Here is a 22,330-nt window from a genome sequence, read left to right as displayed (position 1 = left end):
TAAAAAGATATACAAGAACAACATAAACATAAGGATAAAAATACCATTTAATTTCAAAAACATTTTTGCATTTTAATTGACCAAAAATTATTACAAACAGTTCCCAATCTCATCACACTCATAAGCTTCTTTTTGCAAACTGAATCGCCTTATCAAACAGATACACAATTAGCATAACGTGGAAGGAACTAAAGCCGTCTCTCTTAATCTAAAATTCTCACCACTTCGATTCTTACCTCTGAAACTTCCTAAGTAGATCTCTCATTATTGCAATTGGATATGCATCTGCAGCTGATGCCACCAATATAATTAAAATTCAATTCAAATCCTACTAATATCATTTAAATCCTATTTATCCCATTTAAATCTTTTCTAATTCATAATTATAATTACATAACATGCAAGACCAGGTTCAATAGAAACTCCATAAGGTCACGTCATTTATGCTCTTAATAAAATATGATGTGCAAATCTAAGTTTTACATCATGATCATCTGGCCTTGAACTATGGAAAACCCCCAAGTAGGATGCCAGATTTCACACTAGTGATAGCAAGTCTAAGGCAGCCTAAATTAATATCGACCAACCAAAATAAAGTCGTCGTCATTAAGAACCTCAAGCATTTTATCTCCAATAAAATGCTCTCGGCCAATTTGATTCACCAATCTGACAAATGCTTGCCTTTCCTCCACAGGGAGGGGAACATATGGTAGCCTGAAAACTGGCCTGATAACTCCAAGTTGAGCAAGAGCAGTGTTCAAACCAATGGGATTTGGTTCCTTGAATAGCCAGCGGATCAAAGGCAAGACCTTCGCGGTCAGATTTGGATTCTTGCCACCAAACATGAGTTCATGCATTAAGCCAGGAATTAGGTTGCTTGCAACAGAGATAACTCCAGCAGCCCCAAGGTCCCATCTAGAGTCATGACACTCATCATCATTCCCACTCCACACAACAATATTTTTCCCAGTATAAAGTTTGACCCGGTCGTTTCCTACACACTCCTTGATGCCTGCGAAGTTTGAGCTTTGCATCACCAAGGTTTGAATCACAGGTGGAGGGATATCTTGACCGGTTCGCGAAGGCACATTATATATGATGGTGGGCCCCATGGAAAGCACACTACTGAAGTGAGAAATCATACCAGCAACAGATGTTTTACCATAATAAGGATTTATATGAAGAGCAGCATGCATTCCAACAGCAAAACCTTGCTCAGAGGCATGAATTGCTTCCCTGGTCGAGTTGCTTCCAGTGTTTCCAATAACCTTAATTTTTCCACCAAAACAGTTGACTGTGTGCCCAATAAGCATTATATGTTCATCCCAGCTCATTAATTGACCTTCACCAGTTGTGCCACCAACAATAATACCTTCAACACCATTTTCAATCTGCATATTCACCAAGTCATCATATGCTTCAAGATCAAATCGGCCATCAGGCAGGTAAGGAGTTTTAATGGCAGTTATCAATCTCAGACACTTTATGTCCTCAACTGATGTCCTGTAAATACAGTATCATATAATACGTCATCATCATAAAAAATAAATTTAAAAATGAAAAATCTATATACGCATCATTTCTACAAATACCTATGATGTTCACAAACAGGATATTAATAAATTGGATAGAACAAAATAAGCCATAAATACACATCCAAATTTCTATAAGATCATTCCTTAAAATCTTAATGTGCAAAACCGCACTTGTATTATGAATCAATATAAAGCTGCTTTGCAGATACACAAATTTAACAAGACATGAGTGCTTTTTATTACTCCTTCAGTCATTAATATAAGACCTATTTAACTAATTTGATTAAATTAAGTAAGTTAAGTAAGTTAGTTAGTTATAAGAAATATGACATGTTTTTTTTAAAATATCATAATCATCTTTCTTAATATCCTTCCTCTCTCACATACTTAATTATGATTGAGGAGTATCCATGTGAGTAATTTAGAAAAAAATTGATAAATATAAGAAACAGGTCTTATATTTAAGACCAAAATTAACTTAACAATTAGGTCCTATATCAAAAACCGAAGGAGTATATCTAAATCAAAACTCAAAGTAAATAATCAAGCAAAGAAAACTCAAATTAATCTCAAATTATATATTAGAGAGAAAATTGTCGATGTATCTAGAAGCATATAACAAATTATATTTAAAAAAAAAAATTCATATGACTATTAGAGGAATAGTGATACATGTCAAGTTGTACATTTTAGTTAGGACACATGTTTATTCCATTGCATAACAGAATATTAGTTGCTAAACCGGATCAGAAGTATAACTCTTCCTTAAGATAGAAAGGTTGCAGAATAATATACTTACACATGTTCTCTCTCTCTCTCTTTCTCTTCCCTGCGTAACAATGGCATCAGAGCCCTCTTTTGGCCACCGCCTCTACAGTCAGTAGTTGGAAAAACGATCTTTACTACCGTCACAAAGTTAGGAGCACTGAAGCATGTCTCCAGCGTCAAGGATTACGCAAATCAATTTGAAGCTCCCTCATCGTTTACGTATCTCCCACAGTCCACTACTGTCAAGCTGTTCATCAATAGACTTAAGCCAGAGATTCAATAGGTGGTCCGATGCTTTGACCCAAGCAACCTCCCTTCTGCCATTTGCCTTGCAGCTATTCATGAAAGATATAAATGGAAGACACAAGGGGACAATACCAAAGATGAGAGAGTTGTCGAAGAATTTGGTGAGAATTCGAAACTCACCTTTCCTATTGACGAAGAGTCCATAGACGAATTCGCAAAAGCAAAAGTCCCTACATGCGTCATCAACAAGAATTTCATTAATGAAACCACGACAAATGAAGAAGAACAACAAGCCATGGTCAAGAGCACGACAATTGTAGACGAGCTTCATAACAAGAACAGAATCGCTGAAAGTAACGGTGTTGCTAAAGATGATGCAAAAGACCCAGGACAGAACGATAAATCCAACACAGAAATAATGGTGCAATTGAAGAGCATCGATAAAGATGAAGAAAAATGTGACAAAATCTTGGATCAAGATAAAAATGAAGAAAAAAGTGAAAGAATCTTGATTCACCAATCTGATGATACGGAACCAGAATCATGCTTGGAATCGATTCAAGCCCTACCCAAGAATGAACATGCTCAAGAACACAAGCCTTCTTTGTCCTTGATATTCATTAGCCATAAGATGAACTTGCAGAACCAAAAGACACCTCCACTAATCTCTATTCAAAAGTATTTATCGATGTATTCACAGTATCTGATTGCAAGCCTTCCTGATCCTCGAGAACGTAAGTTGCCGTCATTGTTCACTGGTTGCCATGAAGAGTGTAAACTTTTAGGTCATCATCGTTATTTAGTCCAAAACTTGATCTACTTTCACAAACTCCTCCCCTTTCTAAGTAACTCAAGTCACATGCTTAGTCCATGTCACAAGACTCTCTCTCTTAGTTCTCAACAAATGCTTCTCCATCTCCGTTCCCTGCACGCCTAACTAGGTCTTTTTCTCCATCGGAGTTGGAAAGCCACGAAGGCACACAAACATCCTTTCTTCTCTGCAACTCTACCACATTGTTTGTTGCAGGTCACTAGGGTCCTGTCAACTAAGCCATTGGCTGCAAGCTTACTCAACTTGGATTCCTTGATCTCATTCTATGCCTCCCTAGAGAGCTTGATTTCATTAGCCAGTCCAACGTCGCAGTTTCCTTTGCCTCCAACAAACCTCAATTTGTTATGGTTACTATAGTTAAAGCCGATGGCATACATGCGAATAACACTTGCCCTACGGATTTCATGGCCATAAATCTTCAAATCCAGTCAAGTGTGATTGATTATGCTTTCAGCAATGACCTGAAGAAATTGTTATTTTTGGAATCCTCTTGCATTTATCCCACATTGGCACCACAACCGATTCAACAAAATGCTTTGCTTAATGGTCACTTGGAGGCTATAGATAAACGGCACTCTTAAGTTTCAGGTCAAATTTTTCCGCCATTGCAATTCTTCCTCAATGGAGACTTCATATGGCATCAATGGAAGTCTCGATTCATTATCATAGTTACATGGAACAACCGGGGCATAGGAGAAGAACCTAGAGTTAGAAACACCACAATGATCGGATTGATTTGTTACTGCCAATGTTTTAAAAGCCGGACCGAACATCAAGCCAGAAATGCTAGCAAGTCATGATTCAAACAGTCAGATCTGTCAGACCGTTCAGTTGGACCGGTAACATAATAATTATATTAAAAATAATATTATATACCTATAATAATATATACACAAAAAATAAAATATCAAATTAGTAAAAAATTTAAGAAAATTGAATAGTGTAATTATAATACACATTTAACTTTATATTAGTCATTTCATATTCTGACAAACTATCATTTTATATAAAACATATAAACAATTACCGAACGAAAATATATAAACAAATTTTATATGACAATGAAATTAATAATATACAAATAAGAAATGAAAAACGAAAAAAATTTAAGTGTATATATATAAATAATTTTTTGATTTAAAAATATTAAAAGTCGTCTTGTCAACCTTCACATATCAGTAGGTAAAATAAATTTAAAATTTACTTTCTCCTTTCCAAATCAGAAGCTTTGCTGCAGTACTTTTTCCTCTGCAGCTTTGCTTTTTCTCTCATTATCATAGTGAAAATCGGTGACTTTTTTCTTTCAAATGCCATGAATGAGAGTTGCAAGGACTTGTAATTATGGAGGAAAAAAACTAAAAAAATGAAAGAAAATGTCGCTAGTATGTTTTATTTGGCATTGATCTTTACTTTCGTCCTTCGTTCTCACTGTTATCTCTCTTTCCCCTTCTTTTTTCCATGGTTGTTTCTTCTCTAGGTCTGGATTAGGAGGGGAAGTGGAACATTTCAGATCCGTCCAATGCCCTTAAAACCGTTCCGAATTCTGGCTTGACTCCGGCTTCCGGCTTAAACGCTGGTTCAAAGCAGATCAAAACGGTTCAACCCTTCAAATAGTCCAAACCTATAAAACTGGCCGGTGAGGAAGACGGGTGATAGCTGGACCGCTCTGACCTGTCTAGTCCAGTCCAGCTTCCAAAACCTTGGTTACTGCTTCTTTGATTGGGTTTTATACATTGGGTCAAAATTTTCTTCCCTACTTTTGAGTGTTAATACCCCGATAATAACAAAATAGCTATTTTCCATTGATAAAGTGGAGTCAAATGGTCAAGTACGCAAGTTAGAGGGGCCTAAGAACGTCCGCTTTTCTTTCACTCTAGCATGACACTTGCACATTCCCTTTGTATGAATCGACAACTCTTAGAAATAGTGTTGGTATTGCTGTCCAGATGTTTCCTACTAATAAAGCTGGGCTTGTTTGGAGTATGGAAATGGGCCTCTTCCCTATGAAGGATTAATGATGTGGCATTCTTGGATTTTTGATATTGGATGGTGGATCAAGCATCAAAAGGGCCCACTAGCATCAAGATATCTTAACGACATGTTTTTAGCACCCCTTAACACCCTAAGTTCCAATTATTATTTTACATTCTTGAAACTTTTTTTTTTTTACCCCCTTTACAATTGTACTAATCCTTGTGGACAAGGATGCTCTCTAAGGGGAGGAATATTTAATACATGTCAAGTTGTATATTTTAGTTAGGACACGTGTTAATTCCATTGTATAATAGAATATTAGTTACTAAACGGAATGAGAAGTTTCCCTTAAGATGTATTAGAAAGGTTGTTGAATAATATACTCGGACGTGTTTTCTCTCTTTCTCTCTCTCTTCCCTATGTAACAAACGGTATACAGAAAAAGAATCTCATCCTCACAATACACACACAATTAGACAGAATATACAAAATATCATGATAGAACTAAAATGGAAGGATCTTAAACAATTTCCTACCTGTTTTTCATCTCAAAGCTTCGCATTGGAAGGTGGACATTGGGCACAACAGCTGCTTGTGGAGGCTTCCAGTTTGAGTTCCTGGTGGAAAGAAATAGTCAACACCATCAGAAAAACATGTAGATACTTTTTTTCTTTTTTAATTACACAAGGTCATGCTAAGGGAACCATACTGCCAATGGATATTTTATTTGGGGCCAAATTCCTACAAAGAAGTAAAAATTCCACCACAAACATAAAAGTTTTCCTCTTTGCTAAAAAACTGGAAGAGACCAAATTTTAACACAATACATGCAAGCAGAATGAAGAATGCACCTTATCTTTTTAACTAAACTAAATCATTTTTCTTCTTTTAAACGGTTCATACTACATGGCAAAAGAAGAAAATTTGATGCAAATCCCAACCTCGAGGGGTCCAAGCTTCTTAACGAAGACTTTAAGTAAAAATTGATTATCAGTACTTGAAAGAATAGCCTTTGCTATAACATTATTGACACAAGTCCAAAATTTAACAATTTTAAAAAAAGAACAATGAAACATCGACCATGAAAATAATCAATTTAGAAATAATTAATCACCACAATTTGATAGAAAACAGAGAAATAGCTTTCACCTCTTGTTGCTATCACTGATATTAGAGCGGCAGACTCGAAAATCGAAACCATTCAAGTAAACATTGTTACAGCTCTTCAACGAGGCCATCACTGAAAGCAAATCCTCAAATGAATTAAACTCAAATAGCACAGCAGAAAACCAGTACACAACAGTACTGCTTCATTTGATGTATATGAGCTACCATAACAAAACTGTGCACAAATTGCAAATATGCTATCGAATTGTTGGATTCAACAATAAATAATAAGTTAAATAAAAACAAATCACATGATTTGATGTTAAAATGCATGATCATGGATATAAATGATGAACAATGAAGTAATGCAGTTAGAGATGGAAATGAGCTAGGTCAAGCCAAGCCTTAGCCTTGTAGACCTAAGCCTACAAGGTAGCCCTCAAGCTTAAGGCTGAGACCGGGCCTATATTAAAGCCCTACTTCTCTAGATAGGCCTTTATAAAGGCTTAAGGGCCTAGGCCTTAAAGGACTTAAAAAGGCTTTAAGCTGATCAAGACCTGCTTAACGCCTAAATATCAATTACTATTATTAACCTTAATTTTTTAAGCACTAATTATAATTTTATAGTACATGATATATCACACCATATAACAATACAATACAACATAAAGACAAGTCCAAGGGAGAACAATTCAACAAATGAAAATAAACTCAACAATTGAAAATTAAACAAAGAAAAAAAACCAACAACAATCCAAAGGTAGTCTAGAGTAGCACCAATCAAGTCTTCTACCATCTCTACTAGTTTAGATGGCTCCCATACAATGAAAGAATGAATTCAAAATAAACATATGATAAATATATGGAATTAAACAACTTGTCAAGTATCTCTCGAGATATTAGTCGTTCATGAAACATTGTATAATAAATTTTAATTTATCAGAAAGTACACACATAGCAGCAAAAACAGTTAACCTCGAATTAATCAGACAGATCAACCAAGTCCTAATTAAGTAGATTGCAGTGAAGTGATTCCTAAACTCCAAGAAAGAAGTAGAACTATACTTTCTTTTCTTGCCTCAGATTTAAAACAACCTAACTACTTCATATACACCTTATCATAAAGATAGAGGACAAAACCCCATATGAAGACGGCAACATAACAAAACATGCAGGGCAATATCTGGGCCAACAAGAAATTATAGACACAGGTTGCACTCCCAGCATAAGCAACTTTGAGTTTACTTGAGTTAAAAAGACATAAATGGTTACTAGAAATGTCAATCTAACACTGAAAATGTACAAGCTAAAAACTGAATAGCTCAATTTGATAGTATAAAAAAACAAAAACAAAAAAGGCTCAGAACAAGTTCACACTTAACGTTAAAAAAAAAAAAAATGACAGCACAACATCTCCACACCAACAGATGAACACAAAGATTAAATAGGTTGAAGGTTAATGATAAACTATTAGGACCAACCGGTTACAACTAAGAAAAAGCATATATCCGATTGCATTTCATAGAATAGAAGCGAGTAGAGATGGAGAGGATATAACATTACCTCAAGACTATGCGGAATGGGGCGACGGCGCCAATAAGGACAGACCTGACAATGAGGATCTAGGTGACGGCGAAGGCGAGCACGGCGGCCGGTGAACGACAGTGAAGAAGACGTAGGAATGGAAGAAGAAGAAAGAACGGGGTTGAGAAATGGAAGACGGGAGAAGAACGAAGATGAGCAAGGCGACGGATGACTGGACGACCACACTCCGAAGCGGAGCCAGCGAGGCCTCGAGAAGCAGTAACGGTGGAAGAGAGCGACGGCTAAGCAGCTAAGAGTTCACTAGTCCTGAAATTTAGGTCGTGAAGTGCCGATGCCGATTCCGACGCCGACAGAAGTTAGAAGAGGCGGCGGGAGACAGCGGGTCTAGAAGAGAGCCAAGGAGCACAAGGGGTTTTAGGGATTTCCAATGCGGAGTGGAGGCGGACTAGCGGCATAACTGAGGGCATGTTTGTTTTAGCGTTTCAACAGAAGGAAAGTAGTTTATTGAGCCAAAACGTACGGTTGTGCAAGTGGAATGAAAATTAGTTTGTTTGTGATGGGGTTGGAACAATTCGGCTTTTGGATGAAAAGCCATCATAAGTCATAAGTAAAAATTTGAAGCTTATGACTTTTGGAAAAATGGAAAGAAAAGATTGAAAAAAAAAAAGTTGGAGCCCATACCTTTAAAAGAATTTATCTTAAATCATATTGTACTATATTATATTCAAACTTAGACTTATATTCTTTCGAGCACAAAATATAAGAATCAAAATTTTCGTATTAGTATAATATATATACACTAATTATTAATATAAGAGCAAAATAATTAATTTGTGAATATTTAAAAAAATTAATTAAATTAAATCATATTGTACTATATTATATTTAAACTTAGACTTATATTCTTTCTAGTACAAAATATAATAATCAAAGTTTTCGTATTAGTATAATATATATACACTAATTATTAATATAAGAGCTAAATAACTAATTTGTGAATATTTAAAAAAATTAATTAAATTAATTATCACTTCATTATTGTTCATTTTAAATCTTACGAAATAGGCATAGTTACGACTTCCAAACACAAGTGTATATGGTATACATGGTTTGTGCAATAATCGTCATTCATAACCATATAAGGAAACATTCAAGCTCTGACACCTTTTTTTATCATGTTTCACTTTATATTTAAAATATTTTTTATGATTTCTCTAAAATTTTAAAATTTAATTCACTCATTAAAATTGACTTCTTCATAATAAATTATTTTAATTTCATTGTATTATGTGAAATCATTTTTTAATCATGTTCCATTATTTATTAAAACTCATACCAATTTTGGTCATTTTACAACCAAACTTACTTTTACTTAACTATAATCCAAACAAGCTTTTACCAATCTCACTTTTGCAAACTAGCTTTTCTGAACTCCAATACAAACACAATTCAGCTTATCCAATTTAACTTTTACCAACTTCACTTTTTCATAAGCTACGTTTGCAATAAGCTACTTTTTCAATCGCTGATCCACGAACCCTGAATGTATTTTAAGTCAAAATCAATGCAATTCAATGTTTACCACGTGTAATAATCAAAGAAAGGCAATTAAATAATGAAAAAATAGAAAAATTACAATAAGGTCCCATCCAAAAGAATTAAATACAAAAAAAGTCCTTTAAAATCATCAAATTATTCCCAAGTCCCAACGGACCTCATCACAATAAATTTTACATGTTTAATAACCAAATTGCCCTTTTTTTTTTAATTTTGCATTGACAACTGAAAGAGCAGTCGTTGACCTCATGATGTGTGATGTATGAGTTGTCGATACCTGCCGCGATAGCTGTCAGTCCTTACATTTTAAGTTGTCAACGACTGCTCTTTCAATTATCAATATAAAATTTCCCATTCATGATTATACAACCTATCTTTTCAAATTCTAACAAGTTTTGATATGAGATTGTCAATAGCTATACAAGTGTTGTTAATAGTTATATTGAGGTTGTTAATAGCATCATTGAAGTTATAAAAATGGCCATTTTTGTATTTCCTGGAATTCCTTTGTTAATGGTGATACTAAATTTGTTAACAAAGGTGATGAACTTGTTAACTGCTATACAAGAGTTGTAAAATTCCCCATTCATGATTATGCAATCTATCTCTCCAAGTTGTAACAAGCTCTGAGATGTACCGAAGTTGTTAACAATATCATTAAAGTTGTAACAATGGCCATTTTTGCATTTCCTTAAATTCCTATTGTTAAAGACGATATTGAAGTTGTTAACAAAGATAACAAACTTATTAACTGTTATATGAGAGCTGTAAAATTTTCCATTCATGATTATACAACCTATCTCTCCAAGTTCTAAGAAGTTTTGAGATGATGTGATTAATGACTATACAAGTGTTGTTAATATTTATACTAAAGTTGTTAATAGCGTCATTGAAGTTGTAAAAATGTCAATCTTTGCATTTTCTCGAATTCCTATTGTTAAAGGCGATACTGAAGTTGTTAACAGAGATAATAAACTTGGTAACCACTATACGAGGGTCATAAAATTCCTCATTCATGATTATATAACCTCTCTCTCCAAATTCTAACAAGTTTTAAGATTAGGTGGTTAATGATTATACAAGAGCTGTTAATAGTTATATTAAGTTGTTAACAGCGTTACTGAAATTATAAAAATGGCCATTTTTGCATTTTCTCATATCCCTATTATTAAAGGCGACATCAAAGTTCTTAATAGAGATAATGAACTTGTTAACCGGTAAATGAGAGTTGTTAATAGAGATAATGAACATTAACAAAACTTTTATAGCAAATAAATAGGGCACTTTGCATTGCAACCTCTGTAATAATTAACAACACGTTTAAAGCAAATAATAAGTTCAGTAATAGCATTTTCCAAAAATTAGAGCCTCACTGACAAGTTTTCATGCCACAACCATTAACATCAATATCAAATCATTCCAATATCATTAACCTTAAGTCTTTAAGTCTCATCCCCTTTTTTATCATTTTCACTCTCACACTCCTACCATTATATTCAACTTCACTTTCAACATTCTTAAAAAGTTTCCAGTAATGTGAAAAATCAAAGCATGTTTCTTCAAGGATGTCGATCCAATATTATGTCATTTTGCATTCTAACTTGCAACAAACAAGGAAAAAATCACCACAATGTCAATTCCTAATAAAGATATTTTATCAATTTCCAAAATAAGCCCAACATAGCCACTTCCTGCATTAACAACTTCAAGATAGCGTTTTACAATTTCACTTTTGCTATTAAGCACACTCTCCACAAATTATTACTGTTCATATTCAAACTTCCCATCCACATAATCACCATCGACCTTCTTCAAATTTTCCCAAACTTGCCCAGAACCCAAACCCTATCCAATACCAACCAAGTCATATGTTCAAATTTTTAACCATTCTTACACCTAAGGAAAGAAGAACTAATACCCAACTTGAAGAACCTTCGACTTCTATAATGTCATATTTCAGCTCCATCTAAATCTTTGACTTACCCAGAACCCAAACCGATCAAAATGAAAAAAGAAAAGTATAACACCATAGTGATGCTAGGAGGATCAGGAGAGGTATATGATTTCAAAAAAAATACTTAGGATTTTGTTTTCTATAAAACTTGAACTTGTCATAAAACTACCACTATGGTAGAAAAGGAAAACTGTTATACAAGCTACCATAGTAGAAAAGAAAACATATAAATATTTCTAAAACTGCTAATTAGCCTGTAGACCGAAACCCAAACAGAACTGTTACATGCAACCAAATCATTCCTTTAAATCTATTGGGTCTTTGAGTCTTCGGTCCGGGTAGCAAAAGATATCTACATAAGCCCATCCATTTACTTTTCAACAACATAAACCCAAATATCATAAAACATTAGAAGTGGCCTCTAGCCAACCAAAATAAAGAGATAAAACTTCCTCCAGTTTACAATGAGACCAAACAATCAAAATATTTCTGAAAGTCCTTATATGTGGCAATATACAACCAGCCATACATATATAAAGGCTAGAGGCATTACAACTAAATAAGCTCAAGCCTCTGCATCTCTTCTAATGGCGCACGCCTAGAACCTTCACTTGAAAACATTATAAACCATAAGGTGAGACAAAAGTCTCAGTAACCAACTTCCAATTCATGGTATAAACTAAATAGGTGCTCGTGAGGTGTCAAGTAGGGCAGTTAATAAGTAATATTATAAATGATAGCCACAACAATCATGCATGTGCAAAGATGCAATCCCATCAATCTTATCCCTTACTTTGGGGGATTTTCAAGAGCCAAACCCGACCTATCCCTCACTATAGGGGATGTAAGGAGTCAACCATCATGCATTAATGGAGGCCTTACTAAGTGGTAGTATCGACCAAGTCTCTCACCATTTCCCAACGCATGTATCATGCTAAAGTATTACCAACGAATAAGTTCGCATTTCATAAGTAACTTCAACAAGTAACATATCTTCCAATACCTTAAAATCATGCAAAACCCCACAAGACAATTTCTCTTTCCATATATAAAGTACATTTAGAACACCATTTATTACTCGGAGCACGAAAACATAAATCCACTCACAGGACCATAACAACATGTGCAAAGGATTAAAAAGTGGTTATCTCTCGCTTGAGCAAGGAATAACAAAACACCACGATGCCCCGTGCACCAACAAAATACCCACAACAAGTCTACACAAGTACACAAATGCATAACCACCATGTATTAGTTAACAAACTAATAAATGGTCAACACAACACTTAGGAACTCAAAATTCTTAGTCTCAACCAAAATTCTACCCAACTCATAAGGGCCAAACCATCATAATAACACTCCAAAAACCACAAGAGACCATTATCACTCTAGTTTCCCCTTCCAAAACATCAATTGAATTCAGAAACTCAAAGTCCTACTCTAGAAATTCATCACCCAAACACCCAATTAGAACAATTGAAGTCCCAATAACATCCTAAACAGATTTAACATCCAATTTCAACCCTCTGTAACACAATCCAATCCACAAAACTCCATTTCAACCACTACATTATGATCCTCAATCATAAACCTCCATTTTCACAAACCCCAAATTCCCAAAACTTAAAATCTCTAAATAAAAGAAAATTACACCGATTAAATACTTAGACTAACCCATAGCAATCATTTAAACTCAAAACAACTAGTCAAAAACCTTAATTCCATAAGAAACTAGAAAGCCTTAAGATTCCTTTATAAATCCTCAAAAATCCCAAGAGAAAGAGTAGATTAGAGGTTAGATTCACTTACTTGAGGTAATTAGACCCTTAGAAACACCTTCCCCAAGCCAAAAATATGAAGCCCTAACAGAGCTCCAACTCCCACCTTCAGAAAATTTGATTTTTGAACATTAGACCCTTCCTCCGGATTTAAAGACGTAAACTTTTCGTTGCGGCGAACTCACGGATTTGTCGCGACTAACTAACCCGGAGAGGGATTTTTCCTACCTGGAAAACCAACCTCATCACGGCCAACTTACTTTTCGTCTCAGCAAGAGATTTTTCCTAAGAGGAGCTCTCCCTCACTTGAGCGTCTTTCGTCGCGGCGTCCCCCTCAACTTTGTCACGGCGAAACCCTATTCCCAAAAAGAAGTTCTTCCAATACTCTGGTTCGCCGTGGCGAACAAATCCTAAGAGGGATTTGTTCACCTGCTCCTCCAACTCACTTTAATCCCAAACTAGACACCAAGATTCAAGCTTAAACACCAAATCCTCAAAATCAACCAAAAAGGGCTACCAAAAATCAAAATAAAACTCAAGACGTTACAATCTCCTAACTAAGGAATTTTGTCCCTAAAATTCAAGTAATCACACAGCACGCAACACACAAATAAATACAAAACACTTACTAAGAAAACAAAAGAGGGTACTCGCGTCGCATCCGTTGCTTTGTCTCCCAGGTAGCATCACCAGGACTCATGCCCTTCTAGAAAACTTTCACTAATCGAATGGTCTTATTTCTCAACTATTTGTCCTTCCCATCAAGGATTCTTTCTGGTTCTACTTGGTAAGTTAGATTGTCATGCAACTCCACCTCCTCAGGTTCTAGGATGTGAGACGGATCCGGGTGGTACTTGTTTAGTTGGGACACATGGAACACATTATGCACATTGGATAAGCGTGGAGGTAAAGCAACCCGATAGGCTACTTCTCCAATTCTCTCCAAAATTTCAAAGGGTCTAAGAAATTTAGGAGATAACTTCTTTGCTTTAATGGACCTCCCAATGCCAGTAGTGGGCGTGACCCTAAAAAACACATTGTCACCCTCACAAAATTCCAACGCTCTCCTCCTCTTATCGACATAACTCTTCTGTCGACTCTAAACTGTCAGCAACTTTTGCTTAATGATCTCAATTTTCTCCATGGTCGCATCCACTAAATCCGGTCCTAACACCATTTTTTCACTTAGTTCCGTCCAACAATGGGGTGATCGACACTTCCAACCGTAGAGTGCTTCATAAGGGGCCATCTAGATACTAGCATGGTAACTGTTCTTCTAGGTAAAGTCAGCCAAAGGTAGGTGATCAATCCAACTCCTCTTGAATTTGATGGCACAAGCCCTCAACATATCCTCTAGTGTTTGAATTGTTCGCTCAGTCTGTCCATCGGTCTGGGGGTGATATGCCTTACTGAACTTTAACTTAGTACCCAAGGCTACATTTACCACTTTCCCAAAGTTAAAAGTGAAGCACGGGTCTCGATCTGAGACCATACTCAATAGAACACCATAAAGCTGGACAATTTCATCCATGTACAACTTGGCCATTCTTTCCAAGGTATAACTGACCCTGAACGGTAAAAAGTGAGCAGATTTTGTCAATCTGTCTACCACTACCCAAATAGCATCATAACCTTCAAGTGTCCTCGGTAAACCTACAATAGAATCTATGGAGATGCTGTCCTACTTCCATTGAGGGATTTCTAACCCTTGCAATAAACCTCTAGGCCTTTGATGCTCTATCTTGACTTTTTGACAAGCTAAACATCGAAGTATAAAGTTGGTCACCTTCTTCTTCATGTTTGGCCACCAATACTGTTACTTCAATTCATGGTACATTTTGATTGCACCAGGATGAATGGCATAACAGCTTTGATGAACCTCCTCTAGGATAGTTCTCTTAATCTCCTCATCACGGGAATACAAACCTAGTTCTTATACTTCAAGATGCCCATATCTCCAAATTCATAGTCCTGTACTGGGCCATTCTCCAATTCAACTCAGATCCTTACCAACTGATCGTCCTCCCATTGAGCTGCTCGTAAATCTTGATAGAATTCATAGTCTCCAAGCACTGCACATAGAGTAGCCTGTCCTGACGCAAAATTGGAATTTCCAATAATTCCTTGAGCAAGAACTGTTCTTTTAAACTTATGTATAATACATGCACTGCTTTTCTGCTCAAGCATCAGCTACCACATTGGCCTTTCCAAGATGGTATTTAATCTCAAAGTCATAGTCCTTCAGGAACTCCATCCAATGACGCTGCCTGTTGTTCAATTCCTTCTGATCCACCAAGTATTTCAAACTTTTATGATCGTTGAAGACTTCAAAATAGGGGCCATACAAATAGTGCCTCCAAATGTTTTGTGCAAAAACTACTACTACTAGCTCCAAGTCATGGGTCAGGTAGTTTTCCTCGTGTGGCCTCAACTACCTGGAAGCATATGTGACTACCTTATTATTTTGCATTAGCACACAATCCAAACCTTTTAGTGATGCATCAGTGTATAGAACATACGGTACACTGGGGGTTGGAAGAGTAAGCACCGGAGCTGTAGTCAACCTGGTATTCAACTCTTGGAACGCTGCTTCACACTTCTCCGTCCAGATAAACGATTGATCCTTTTTTGTTAGCTTAGTCAATGGTATAGTAATCTGAGAAAAGCCTTGAACAAACCTTTGGTAATAGCAAGTTAATCCCATAAAACTCCGTACCTCAGTTACTGATATGGAAACTTCCCACTTTAGTATTGCGTCCACTTTTTTGGGATCCACTGCTACTCCTTGAGCAGATACAACGTGACCCAAGAACTTTACTTCTTTCAACCAAAACTCGCATTGTGATAGTTTAGCGTACAACTGATGGTCCCTCAAAATCCATAGTGCGATATGGAGATGCTCTCAATGTTTTTCTTCACTTTTAGAATAAATTAGAATGTTATCGATGAACACTACCACAAATCTGTCCAAATAGGGTCGAAAGATCCTATTCATATAGTCCATGAAGACGGTTAGAGCATTTGTTAGTCTAAAAGGCATCACTAAAAACTCATAGTGTCCATAACGAGTTTGAAAGGCTGTTTTTGGAACGTCCTCTGCTCGTACCCCAAGCTGATGGTACCCTGATCTCAGATCAATCTTGGAGAAAACTGATGCTCCAACGAGTTGATCCAATAAGTCATCAATTCTGAGCAACGGGTACTTGTTATTGATCGTGACCTTATTCAATTACCAATAGTCAATACACAGCCTCAAGCTACCATCGTTCTTCCTTACAAACAACACTAGTGATCCCCACGGTGACACACTAGGTCAGATGAATCCCTTTTCTAGTAAATCTTCTAGCTGTTTTTTCAATTCTACCAATTTTGAAGGAGACATTCTATACAGAACCTTCAAAATTGGTGTAGTTCTTGGGATCACATCTATAGAGAACTCCACCTCTCGTTTTGGAGGAAGTCCTGCAACCTCGTTTGGAAACACCTCTGGGCACTCCCTTACCACATCTATTTGCTCAATTCCGCCTACTTCACTCCCATTGATTGATAAGAAGACAACGAAGGCCTGACACCCCTTCTTTACCACCTTATCCACTTGTGCAGCAGACAAAAGAGCTAGACCACCAAGCATCTCAGTGCGTAATGCACCTACCAGAATAGTCACTAACCTTCGTTTACAATCAAGAATTACACCATTAGCATCAAACAATTCATGCCAATAATCACGTCGATACCTTTCAAAGGTAGACAAAACAAATCTATTGTAGAATCTTGATTCTCAAACTGAAGTACAAGCCCTAGACACGCCCTTCTAATTACGACAGTAACCCTTGCAGGAGTAGATACTCTTAAATCATAAGGTAGCTCAACCACAGGCAAACTCAACTTCTGAGCACAATCCACAGAAATAAAGGAGTGCGTAGCACTCAAGTCAAATAAAGCAGTATCTCAATTCACTTACTTAAGGTAATGGACCTTTAGAAACACCTTCCCCAAGCCAAAAATACAAATCCTTAGCAGAGCTCTAACTCCTACCTTTAGAAAATCTGATTTTCGCACATCAGACCTTTCCTCCGAATTTAAAGACGTGAACTTTTTGTCGCGGCGAGCACACAGATTTGTCGGGACTAACTAACCCCAAGAGGGATTTTTCTGACTCGGAAAACCAACCCCGTCGCGGTAAGAGATTTTTCCTGAGAGAAACTCTCGCTCACTTGAGCATCTCTCGTCACAGCGAAACCCTAGTCCCGAAAGGAAGTTCTCCTAATACTCTTCGGTTCGTCGTAACGAACAAATCCTTAGAGGATTTGTTCGCTTGCTCCTCTAACTCACTTTGATCCCAAACTAGACACCAGGATTTAAGGTTAAACACCAATAATCCTCAAAATCAACCAAAAAGGGCTACCAAAACTCAAAATAAAACTCAAGACGTTACATTTTCCACCTTCTCACCTTTAAACTAGCAACTGGCTGTGGGTTTCCTCTCCTTCTCTTCCTGTCAATTTCCTCTCAGGCTGATAAATGTTATACTAATGTTTTGCAATTGATATGGGCAATTCGGTCATTTTAGTAAATATATAAATCCCTATTTAGTCATATATGATTAAAAGGGGATTTTCATTATTCAAGTGTCCATTTAGGGATTTCCACTTTTAAGAATCATTTTTCTGTCATTTTCCCTCTTAAAAAACTAAATACAATTCAAATAAATAAGCATTTAATTGGGAGAGATTTTTTCCTCAAAAAAAAATTGTAAGAGATTTAAAATGTGTAATTACCAACTTGCCTTCTTTCATTTAAAAGAAAAAAAATGAAGGAAAAAATGGACTACATGCTTTCCTCATTAATAGTCATAAATATCTCTTGCCTTTATCATTGTCTCTCACTTCCCTCACTCCTCATCATCACCATTATACTCCCTTGCCCTTTGTCATTATAGCTTTTTTGCTACTTAGATTTTGATTTTTAGGGAACAAAGACTCTTTAGCTGCCCATTTCTTCCCTTGTAATTGTTCTCTCTTTGTTTTTCACTCTGGATTTCTTTTAAGAAGGAGATCAATATAGTTCCTGTGAAGACCTATTTTTTTTCTGGCCCCCACAAGAAATATTCAATGTAAATAAAATAAAAAAAGAAATAAAAAATGATGAAAGAGCAATATCCTTCTTGATTCTTTTTTGGAGGCTAAGTTTGAAAAGTTCACCATATGGAAAATCAAAAAAGAAAACTTAAATAAAAATATCCTCCCTACAATAAATGACAATCAAATAAAAGATGAGAATTAAAAGCTAATTGACCTCCAAATTAAGAAATATGGGGTGAAATCTTTAAAAAGGGGGGAAAATTCAAAAAATAAAAATAAAAATATTTCATTTAAGATGATTTCCTCTTCAATTTGGACATACTTTTTGGAGTCATTATTGTGAAAAAATAAAAAAATAAAAAAATCACAATTTTAATGACGATTTGGTGCTTAAATAGGAAGTTATATTATGAGTCATAATTGAGAAAAATTAAAAAACAAAAATTAAAGAAAATTGAAAAACCCTAGTTAGAGACTATAAATAGGAGAGTAAGAATTGGAGGAAAAGACCCATTATTTTGCAGTGAAAACAGAGGCAAGATAGAGAGCTCTTCTATCATTTTATTTCATGACAATGACATGCGTTCAAGAAGGAGAGAGGAGACCTAATTAAAGGGAAGTCCATTACTCATCTTCTTCTTTCTTCTACCTAAGGAAAGCATATACTCTTGTAGTTATTATCACATTTGTGAGTTTAAACATTGATGACTAAAAGGTTGAATTAAACATAATTTAAGTTAATCTATGTTGTTATTTTTGCATTTCATTCTCACTACTCCTCTTCCCTTTGATTTTATTTTTGGAAATATGCTCTCTTTTGTACATACTTACCTTGATACTTACTTTATTACTTTTTTATTTTATGTTATTTATTTTATTTCATTTTTGTTCATGTCATTTTGCTTTATATATGTGTTTAGTTTTTTTATTGGCTTATTACGTAATGTCTTTTCCCTTTTTAGCCAATTGATAAGTGAAGCATCAGTATAGATTTTTGTTCCTATCTACTATGACTTGAATTGATTTTGGGTGTTCTTTCTTTTTATTTTCAAAATTGCTTCCTTTTTTAAAAATCTGTACAATATCAGGTTTTTAGAATCTCTGTAGGCACCTAGATTCATTGGTAAACCATGAGAGGCTATAGGAGTCTCCACAGGAATACTAATGTAATTGCGCAAGTTTTCTTTTATAAAATTAAAAAGGGAAGAAATAATTTTAGTCCAATGTATATAAATGAATAATAAAATAAAAAATTCCTTTTTAAAAAAATATATAATTTTTCTGAGTTTTATGAGGTTTTTAGAACCTTCGCATGCTCAAATTGTTATTCTCCCGTATGAGGTATGGGAACCTTTGTAGGAAGGGTAACCCAAAATTTCTTTCAAAAACTATTTTCTAAATAAAAATTCAAAAATTGTTTTCATGAATTAAAAAACGAAAAACCAATGAAAAATATTTTTTAAATAAATCAAATAAACATTTTTCTAAAAGATATCAACCAGGTGACATGCATTTCTACCCCCGAACTACATAGACTTTGATCCCTCTAAAAGGTATGCAGACCCTATATTTTTATCTAAGTCAAGTCTAGCTTTGTAAATAATTTATTTTTTTCCTTTTATTTTTCTCCTTTTTTATAAATAAATTTTTTTTATTTCTTCTGTTTTTTAAGGTAATTAAAATATAATAATAGGTGATATTATATTTGAGTAATCAACTTAGGGTAACTATTCTCTTGAACAAATGTTGTAGGATGCCTAACACTTTTCCTACACACAATTGACTCCCGAACCTTATCTGGTTTTCATAGACCACATTTTTTTTAGATTTCCAAAATTAACCTTTTAAAACTTTGGTAGCAACTTCTTCTTTCTCTATTATGGGAAAGCTGGGATTCAAGCACGACAGTTCCATTTCTCTCTCGTGGACCTCTCATGTTCTAGTAATTAATTTCTCTTAAAGTTATTATTTCAAATAATCTCATATTTGGTGTCAAAATTTGTTTTTCTGGGTAGTCGTACTGCTTTTAATGTTCAACTAGGTAATGAATAGTTCATCTCAAAGGCGTTCTTAACATGATATTCAAATTTATTTGCTTTCCAGATTTTGAACCTAAATTGAACAATTAATTATAGTGCCATAATTTGATACTTGGAAGTTGTTTGAATTTTGGGTGTTTTACATAAGTGCGTCTTATTTAAAATTAAATTTAGTTTTTTTGGTTCTATTATTAAGTATTGGAAAAGGGAAGCAAGCTAAGATAGCTTTTGTCACATCCCAGATTTTAGGCATAGAAGCTCACAAAGTAGTGTAAAGAAGGTAGTCTACTAAGCCCATTTGAGTAGAAGTCCCAAAGATGTTAAAGGAAGCTAGAATGATAATAGGGACAAAACCGCAAAGTGAAAGTTTTCAGGGGCTAAAGTATAATTAAAGTTAAAGGCTCTAGTAAAATCTCAAGGGCCCAAGAAGAGAAAAAAAACTGGATACAGACCAAAGGTCAAGTAAGAAGCCTCAAAAAGATGGTTTTATGAGGTTGAGCCCAAGTATGGTTAAAATTGTATATTCAAAAAGTTACAGCCATTAGGGGTAAAAATAAAAAGTATACAAAAAATTCCAAAAAAAATCACAGAAAATGAGAAATAATATTCTAAGACTCTTTTGTAAAGAGAAATGATGAAAATACCTCTGAGGCAGCTTAAATAAAATTTATAAGGTTATGACCAGTATAAGTATACTGTTTGAGGTAATTATTTAAAATAGTAAGAGACCTAAAAAATATATACAAAAATGAGGTTAAATGGTTGAAAGGTTGTACTAATTTATAAAACTAGTACTGCAACCAAAGGGCCAGTGGAATAGCTTTAATAAAATATTAAGCTGATTATGCTGTTAAAAGGGCTTTTTAAAGAATGATTTTTAAGTGGGGCCTACAGGATGACTTATGGTTTGGAAAAATTCATACATTTTCTCTAAAGGTAGAAAGAATTTGTGGAGTAGATAGAATAATTTTTAGAACTCCAGAAAGTCAAAAAGAAACCCCAAAAAATGAGAGCCAAGTAAATCAAGGAAAATATCTAAGGAAAAGATAAAAGTAATGATGGCTCATTAATGCACCATGTGAGGTAATCATTACACATGTGAAGGCATTAAATAGGAGAGAAGGGGTAGTGGAATGAGACAAAACTGATGTGACAAATATATCAGTACTCTATGAGACCAGAATTAAGAAAGGGGACTAGTAAAGTGCACTAGTAAATTGTAAAGGTACATTTGCTTTTTACTTGGCCAATATTGCGTTTTATATGGAAAAATTCCAAATAAATATGCGGAAGGAGAATAAAATTCTAAGAAAACTCATATGATATCCCAAGGAATTATAAGGGATTATGAGATTAAATAAAGTCCCTTAAATATCCAAGATATTTCCAAATCCTTTATGACAAGCAGAGAAACCCGTATGAAAAGCAAAATAGATTTTCTTTTTATAATTAGTAGGAATTTGGGATTTTAGCAAAAGAGGATATTTTGGGAAGAGAAAAATACGGACAATAGACTATGGATCTGACAGAAAATAAGTAGAGGTTAAAGTACTGTAATTATAGAAAAGAAATTAAACTTGGAGCAAAAGTACACCGATAAAGTGAAGACTATGGAGTCTTCCACTTTACTTGGCCCACAATTTGCCACTTGTGAAGCCCCTAATGGAGAGTATTTAAAGTTGCCAGGTGTCAAGCCTCAAATAGAGAGGATCTTGACTTTTGAAATTAAATTCATTTGGAATTAAGTTAATTGAGAGAGAGGTTTCACGAAGGCTTAGGCAATTGACACATGGCATATCATTAATTGTGGTAGTTGAGATATTTTGGCATTAAAGAGAGCTCTTCCTCCCTATTTACAAGACCACAATTTCGGCTAAGGAGAGGGGACTTCATGCAAGTGGATTCTTGAAGTTC

At 35.1% G+C, this 22,330-nt stretch overlaps 1 protein-coding gene across 2 annotated transcripts; it reads right to left on the bottom strand.

Annotated features, from left to right (window-relative positions):
* Positions 1–309: 309 nt before the first annotated feature.
* Positions 310–8,376, bottom strand: LOC114761223 (4-hydroxy-tetrahydrodipicolinate synthase, chloroplastic-like). Of its 2 annotated transcripts, XM_028950552.1 has the most exons (4): positions 8,026–8,376; positions 6,505–6,595; positions 5,892–5,972; positions 310–1,503 (listed from the first exon to the last, which is right to left on the bottom strand). In XM_028950552.1, exons 2-4 carry the CDS (start codon positions 6,591–6,593, stop codon positions 573–575), a joined length of 1,101 nt encoding a protein of 366 aa, XP_028806385.1. In that variant the 5' UTR covers positions 6,594–6,595; positions 8,026–8,376; the 3' UTR covers positions 310–572. The 2 variants fall into 2 exon arrangements, with proteins under 2 accessions (XP_028806385.1, XP_028806386.1); XM_028950553.1 differs by lacking the exons at positions 5,892–5,972; positions 6,505–6,595; positions 8,026–8,376 and adding exons at positions 2,335–2,638; positions 2,730–2,758.
* Positions 8,377–22,330: the final 13,954 nt, after the last annotated feature.

The sequence above is a fragment of the Neltuma alba genome, unplaced genomic scaffold, assembly GCF_004799145.2.
Source record: "Neltuma alba isolate B1F8T4 unplaced genomic scaffold, ASM479914v2 tig00011093_pilon, whole genome shotgun sequence".
In the NCBI taxonomy this organism is placed as follows: domain Eukaryota; kingdom Viridiplantae; phylum Streptophyta; class Magnoliopsida; order Fabales; family Fabaceae; genus Neltuma; species Neltuma alba.
Note: the sequence above shows the minus strand (reverse complement) of the source record. Positions and strands in the feature narration are given on the sequence as shown.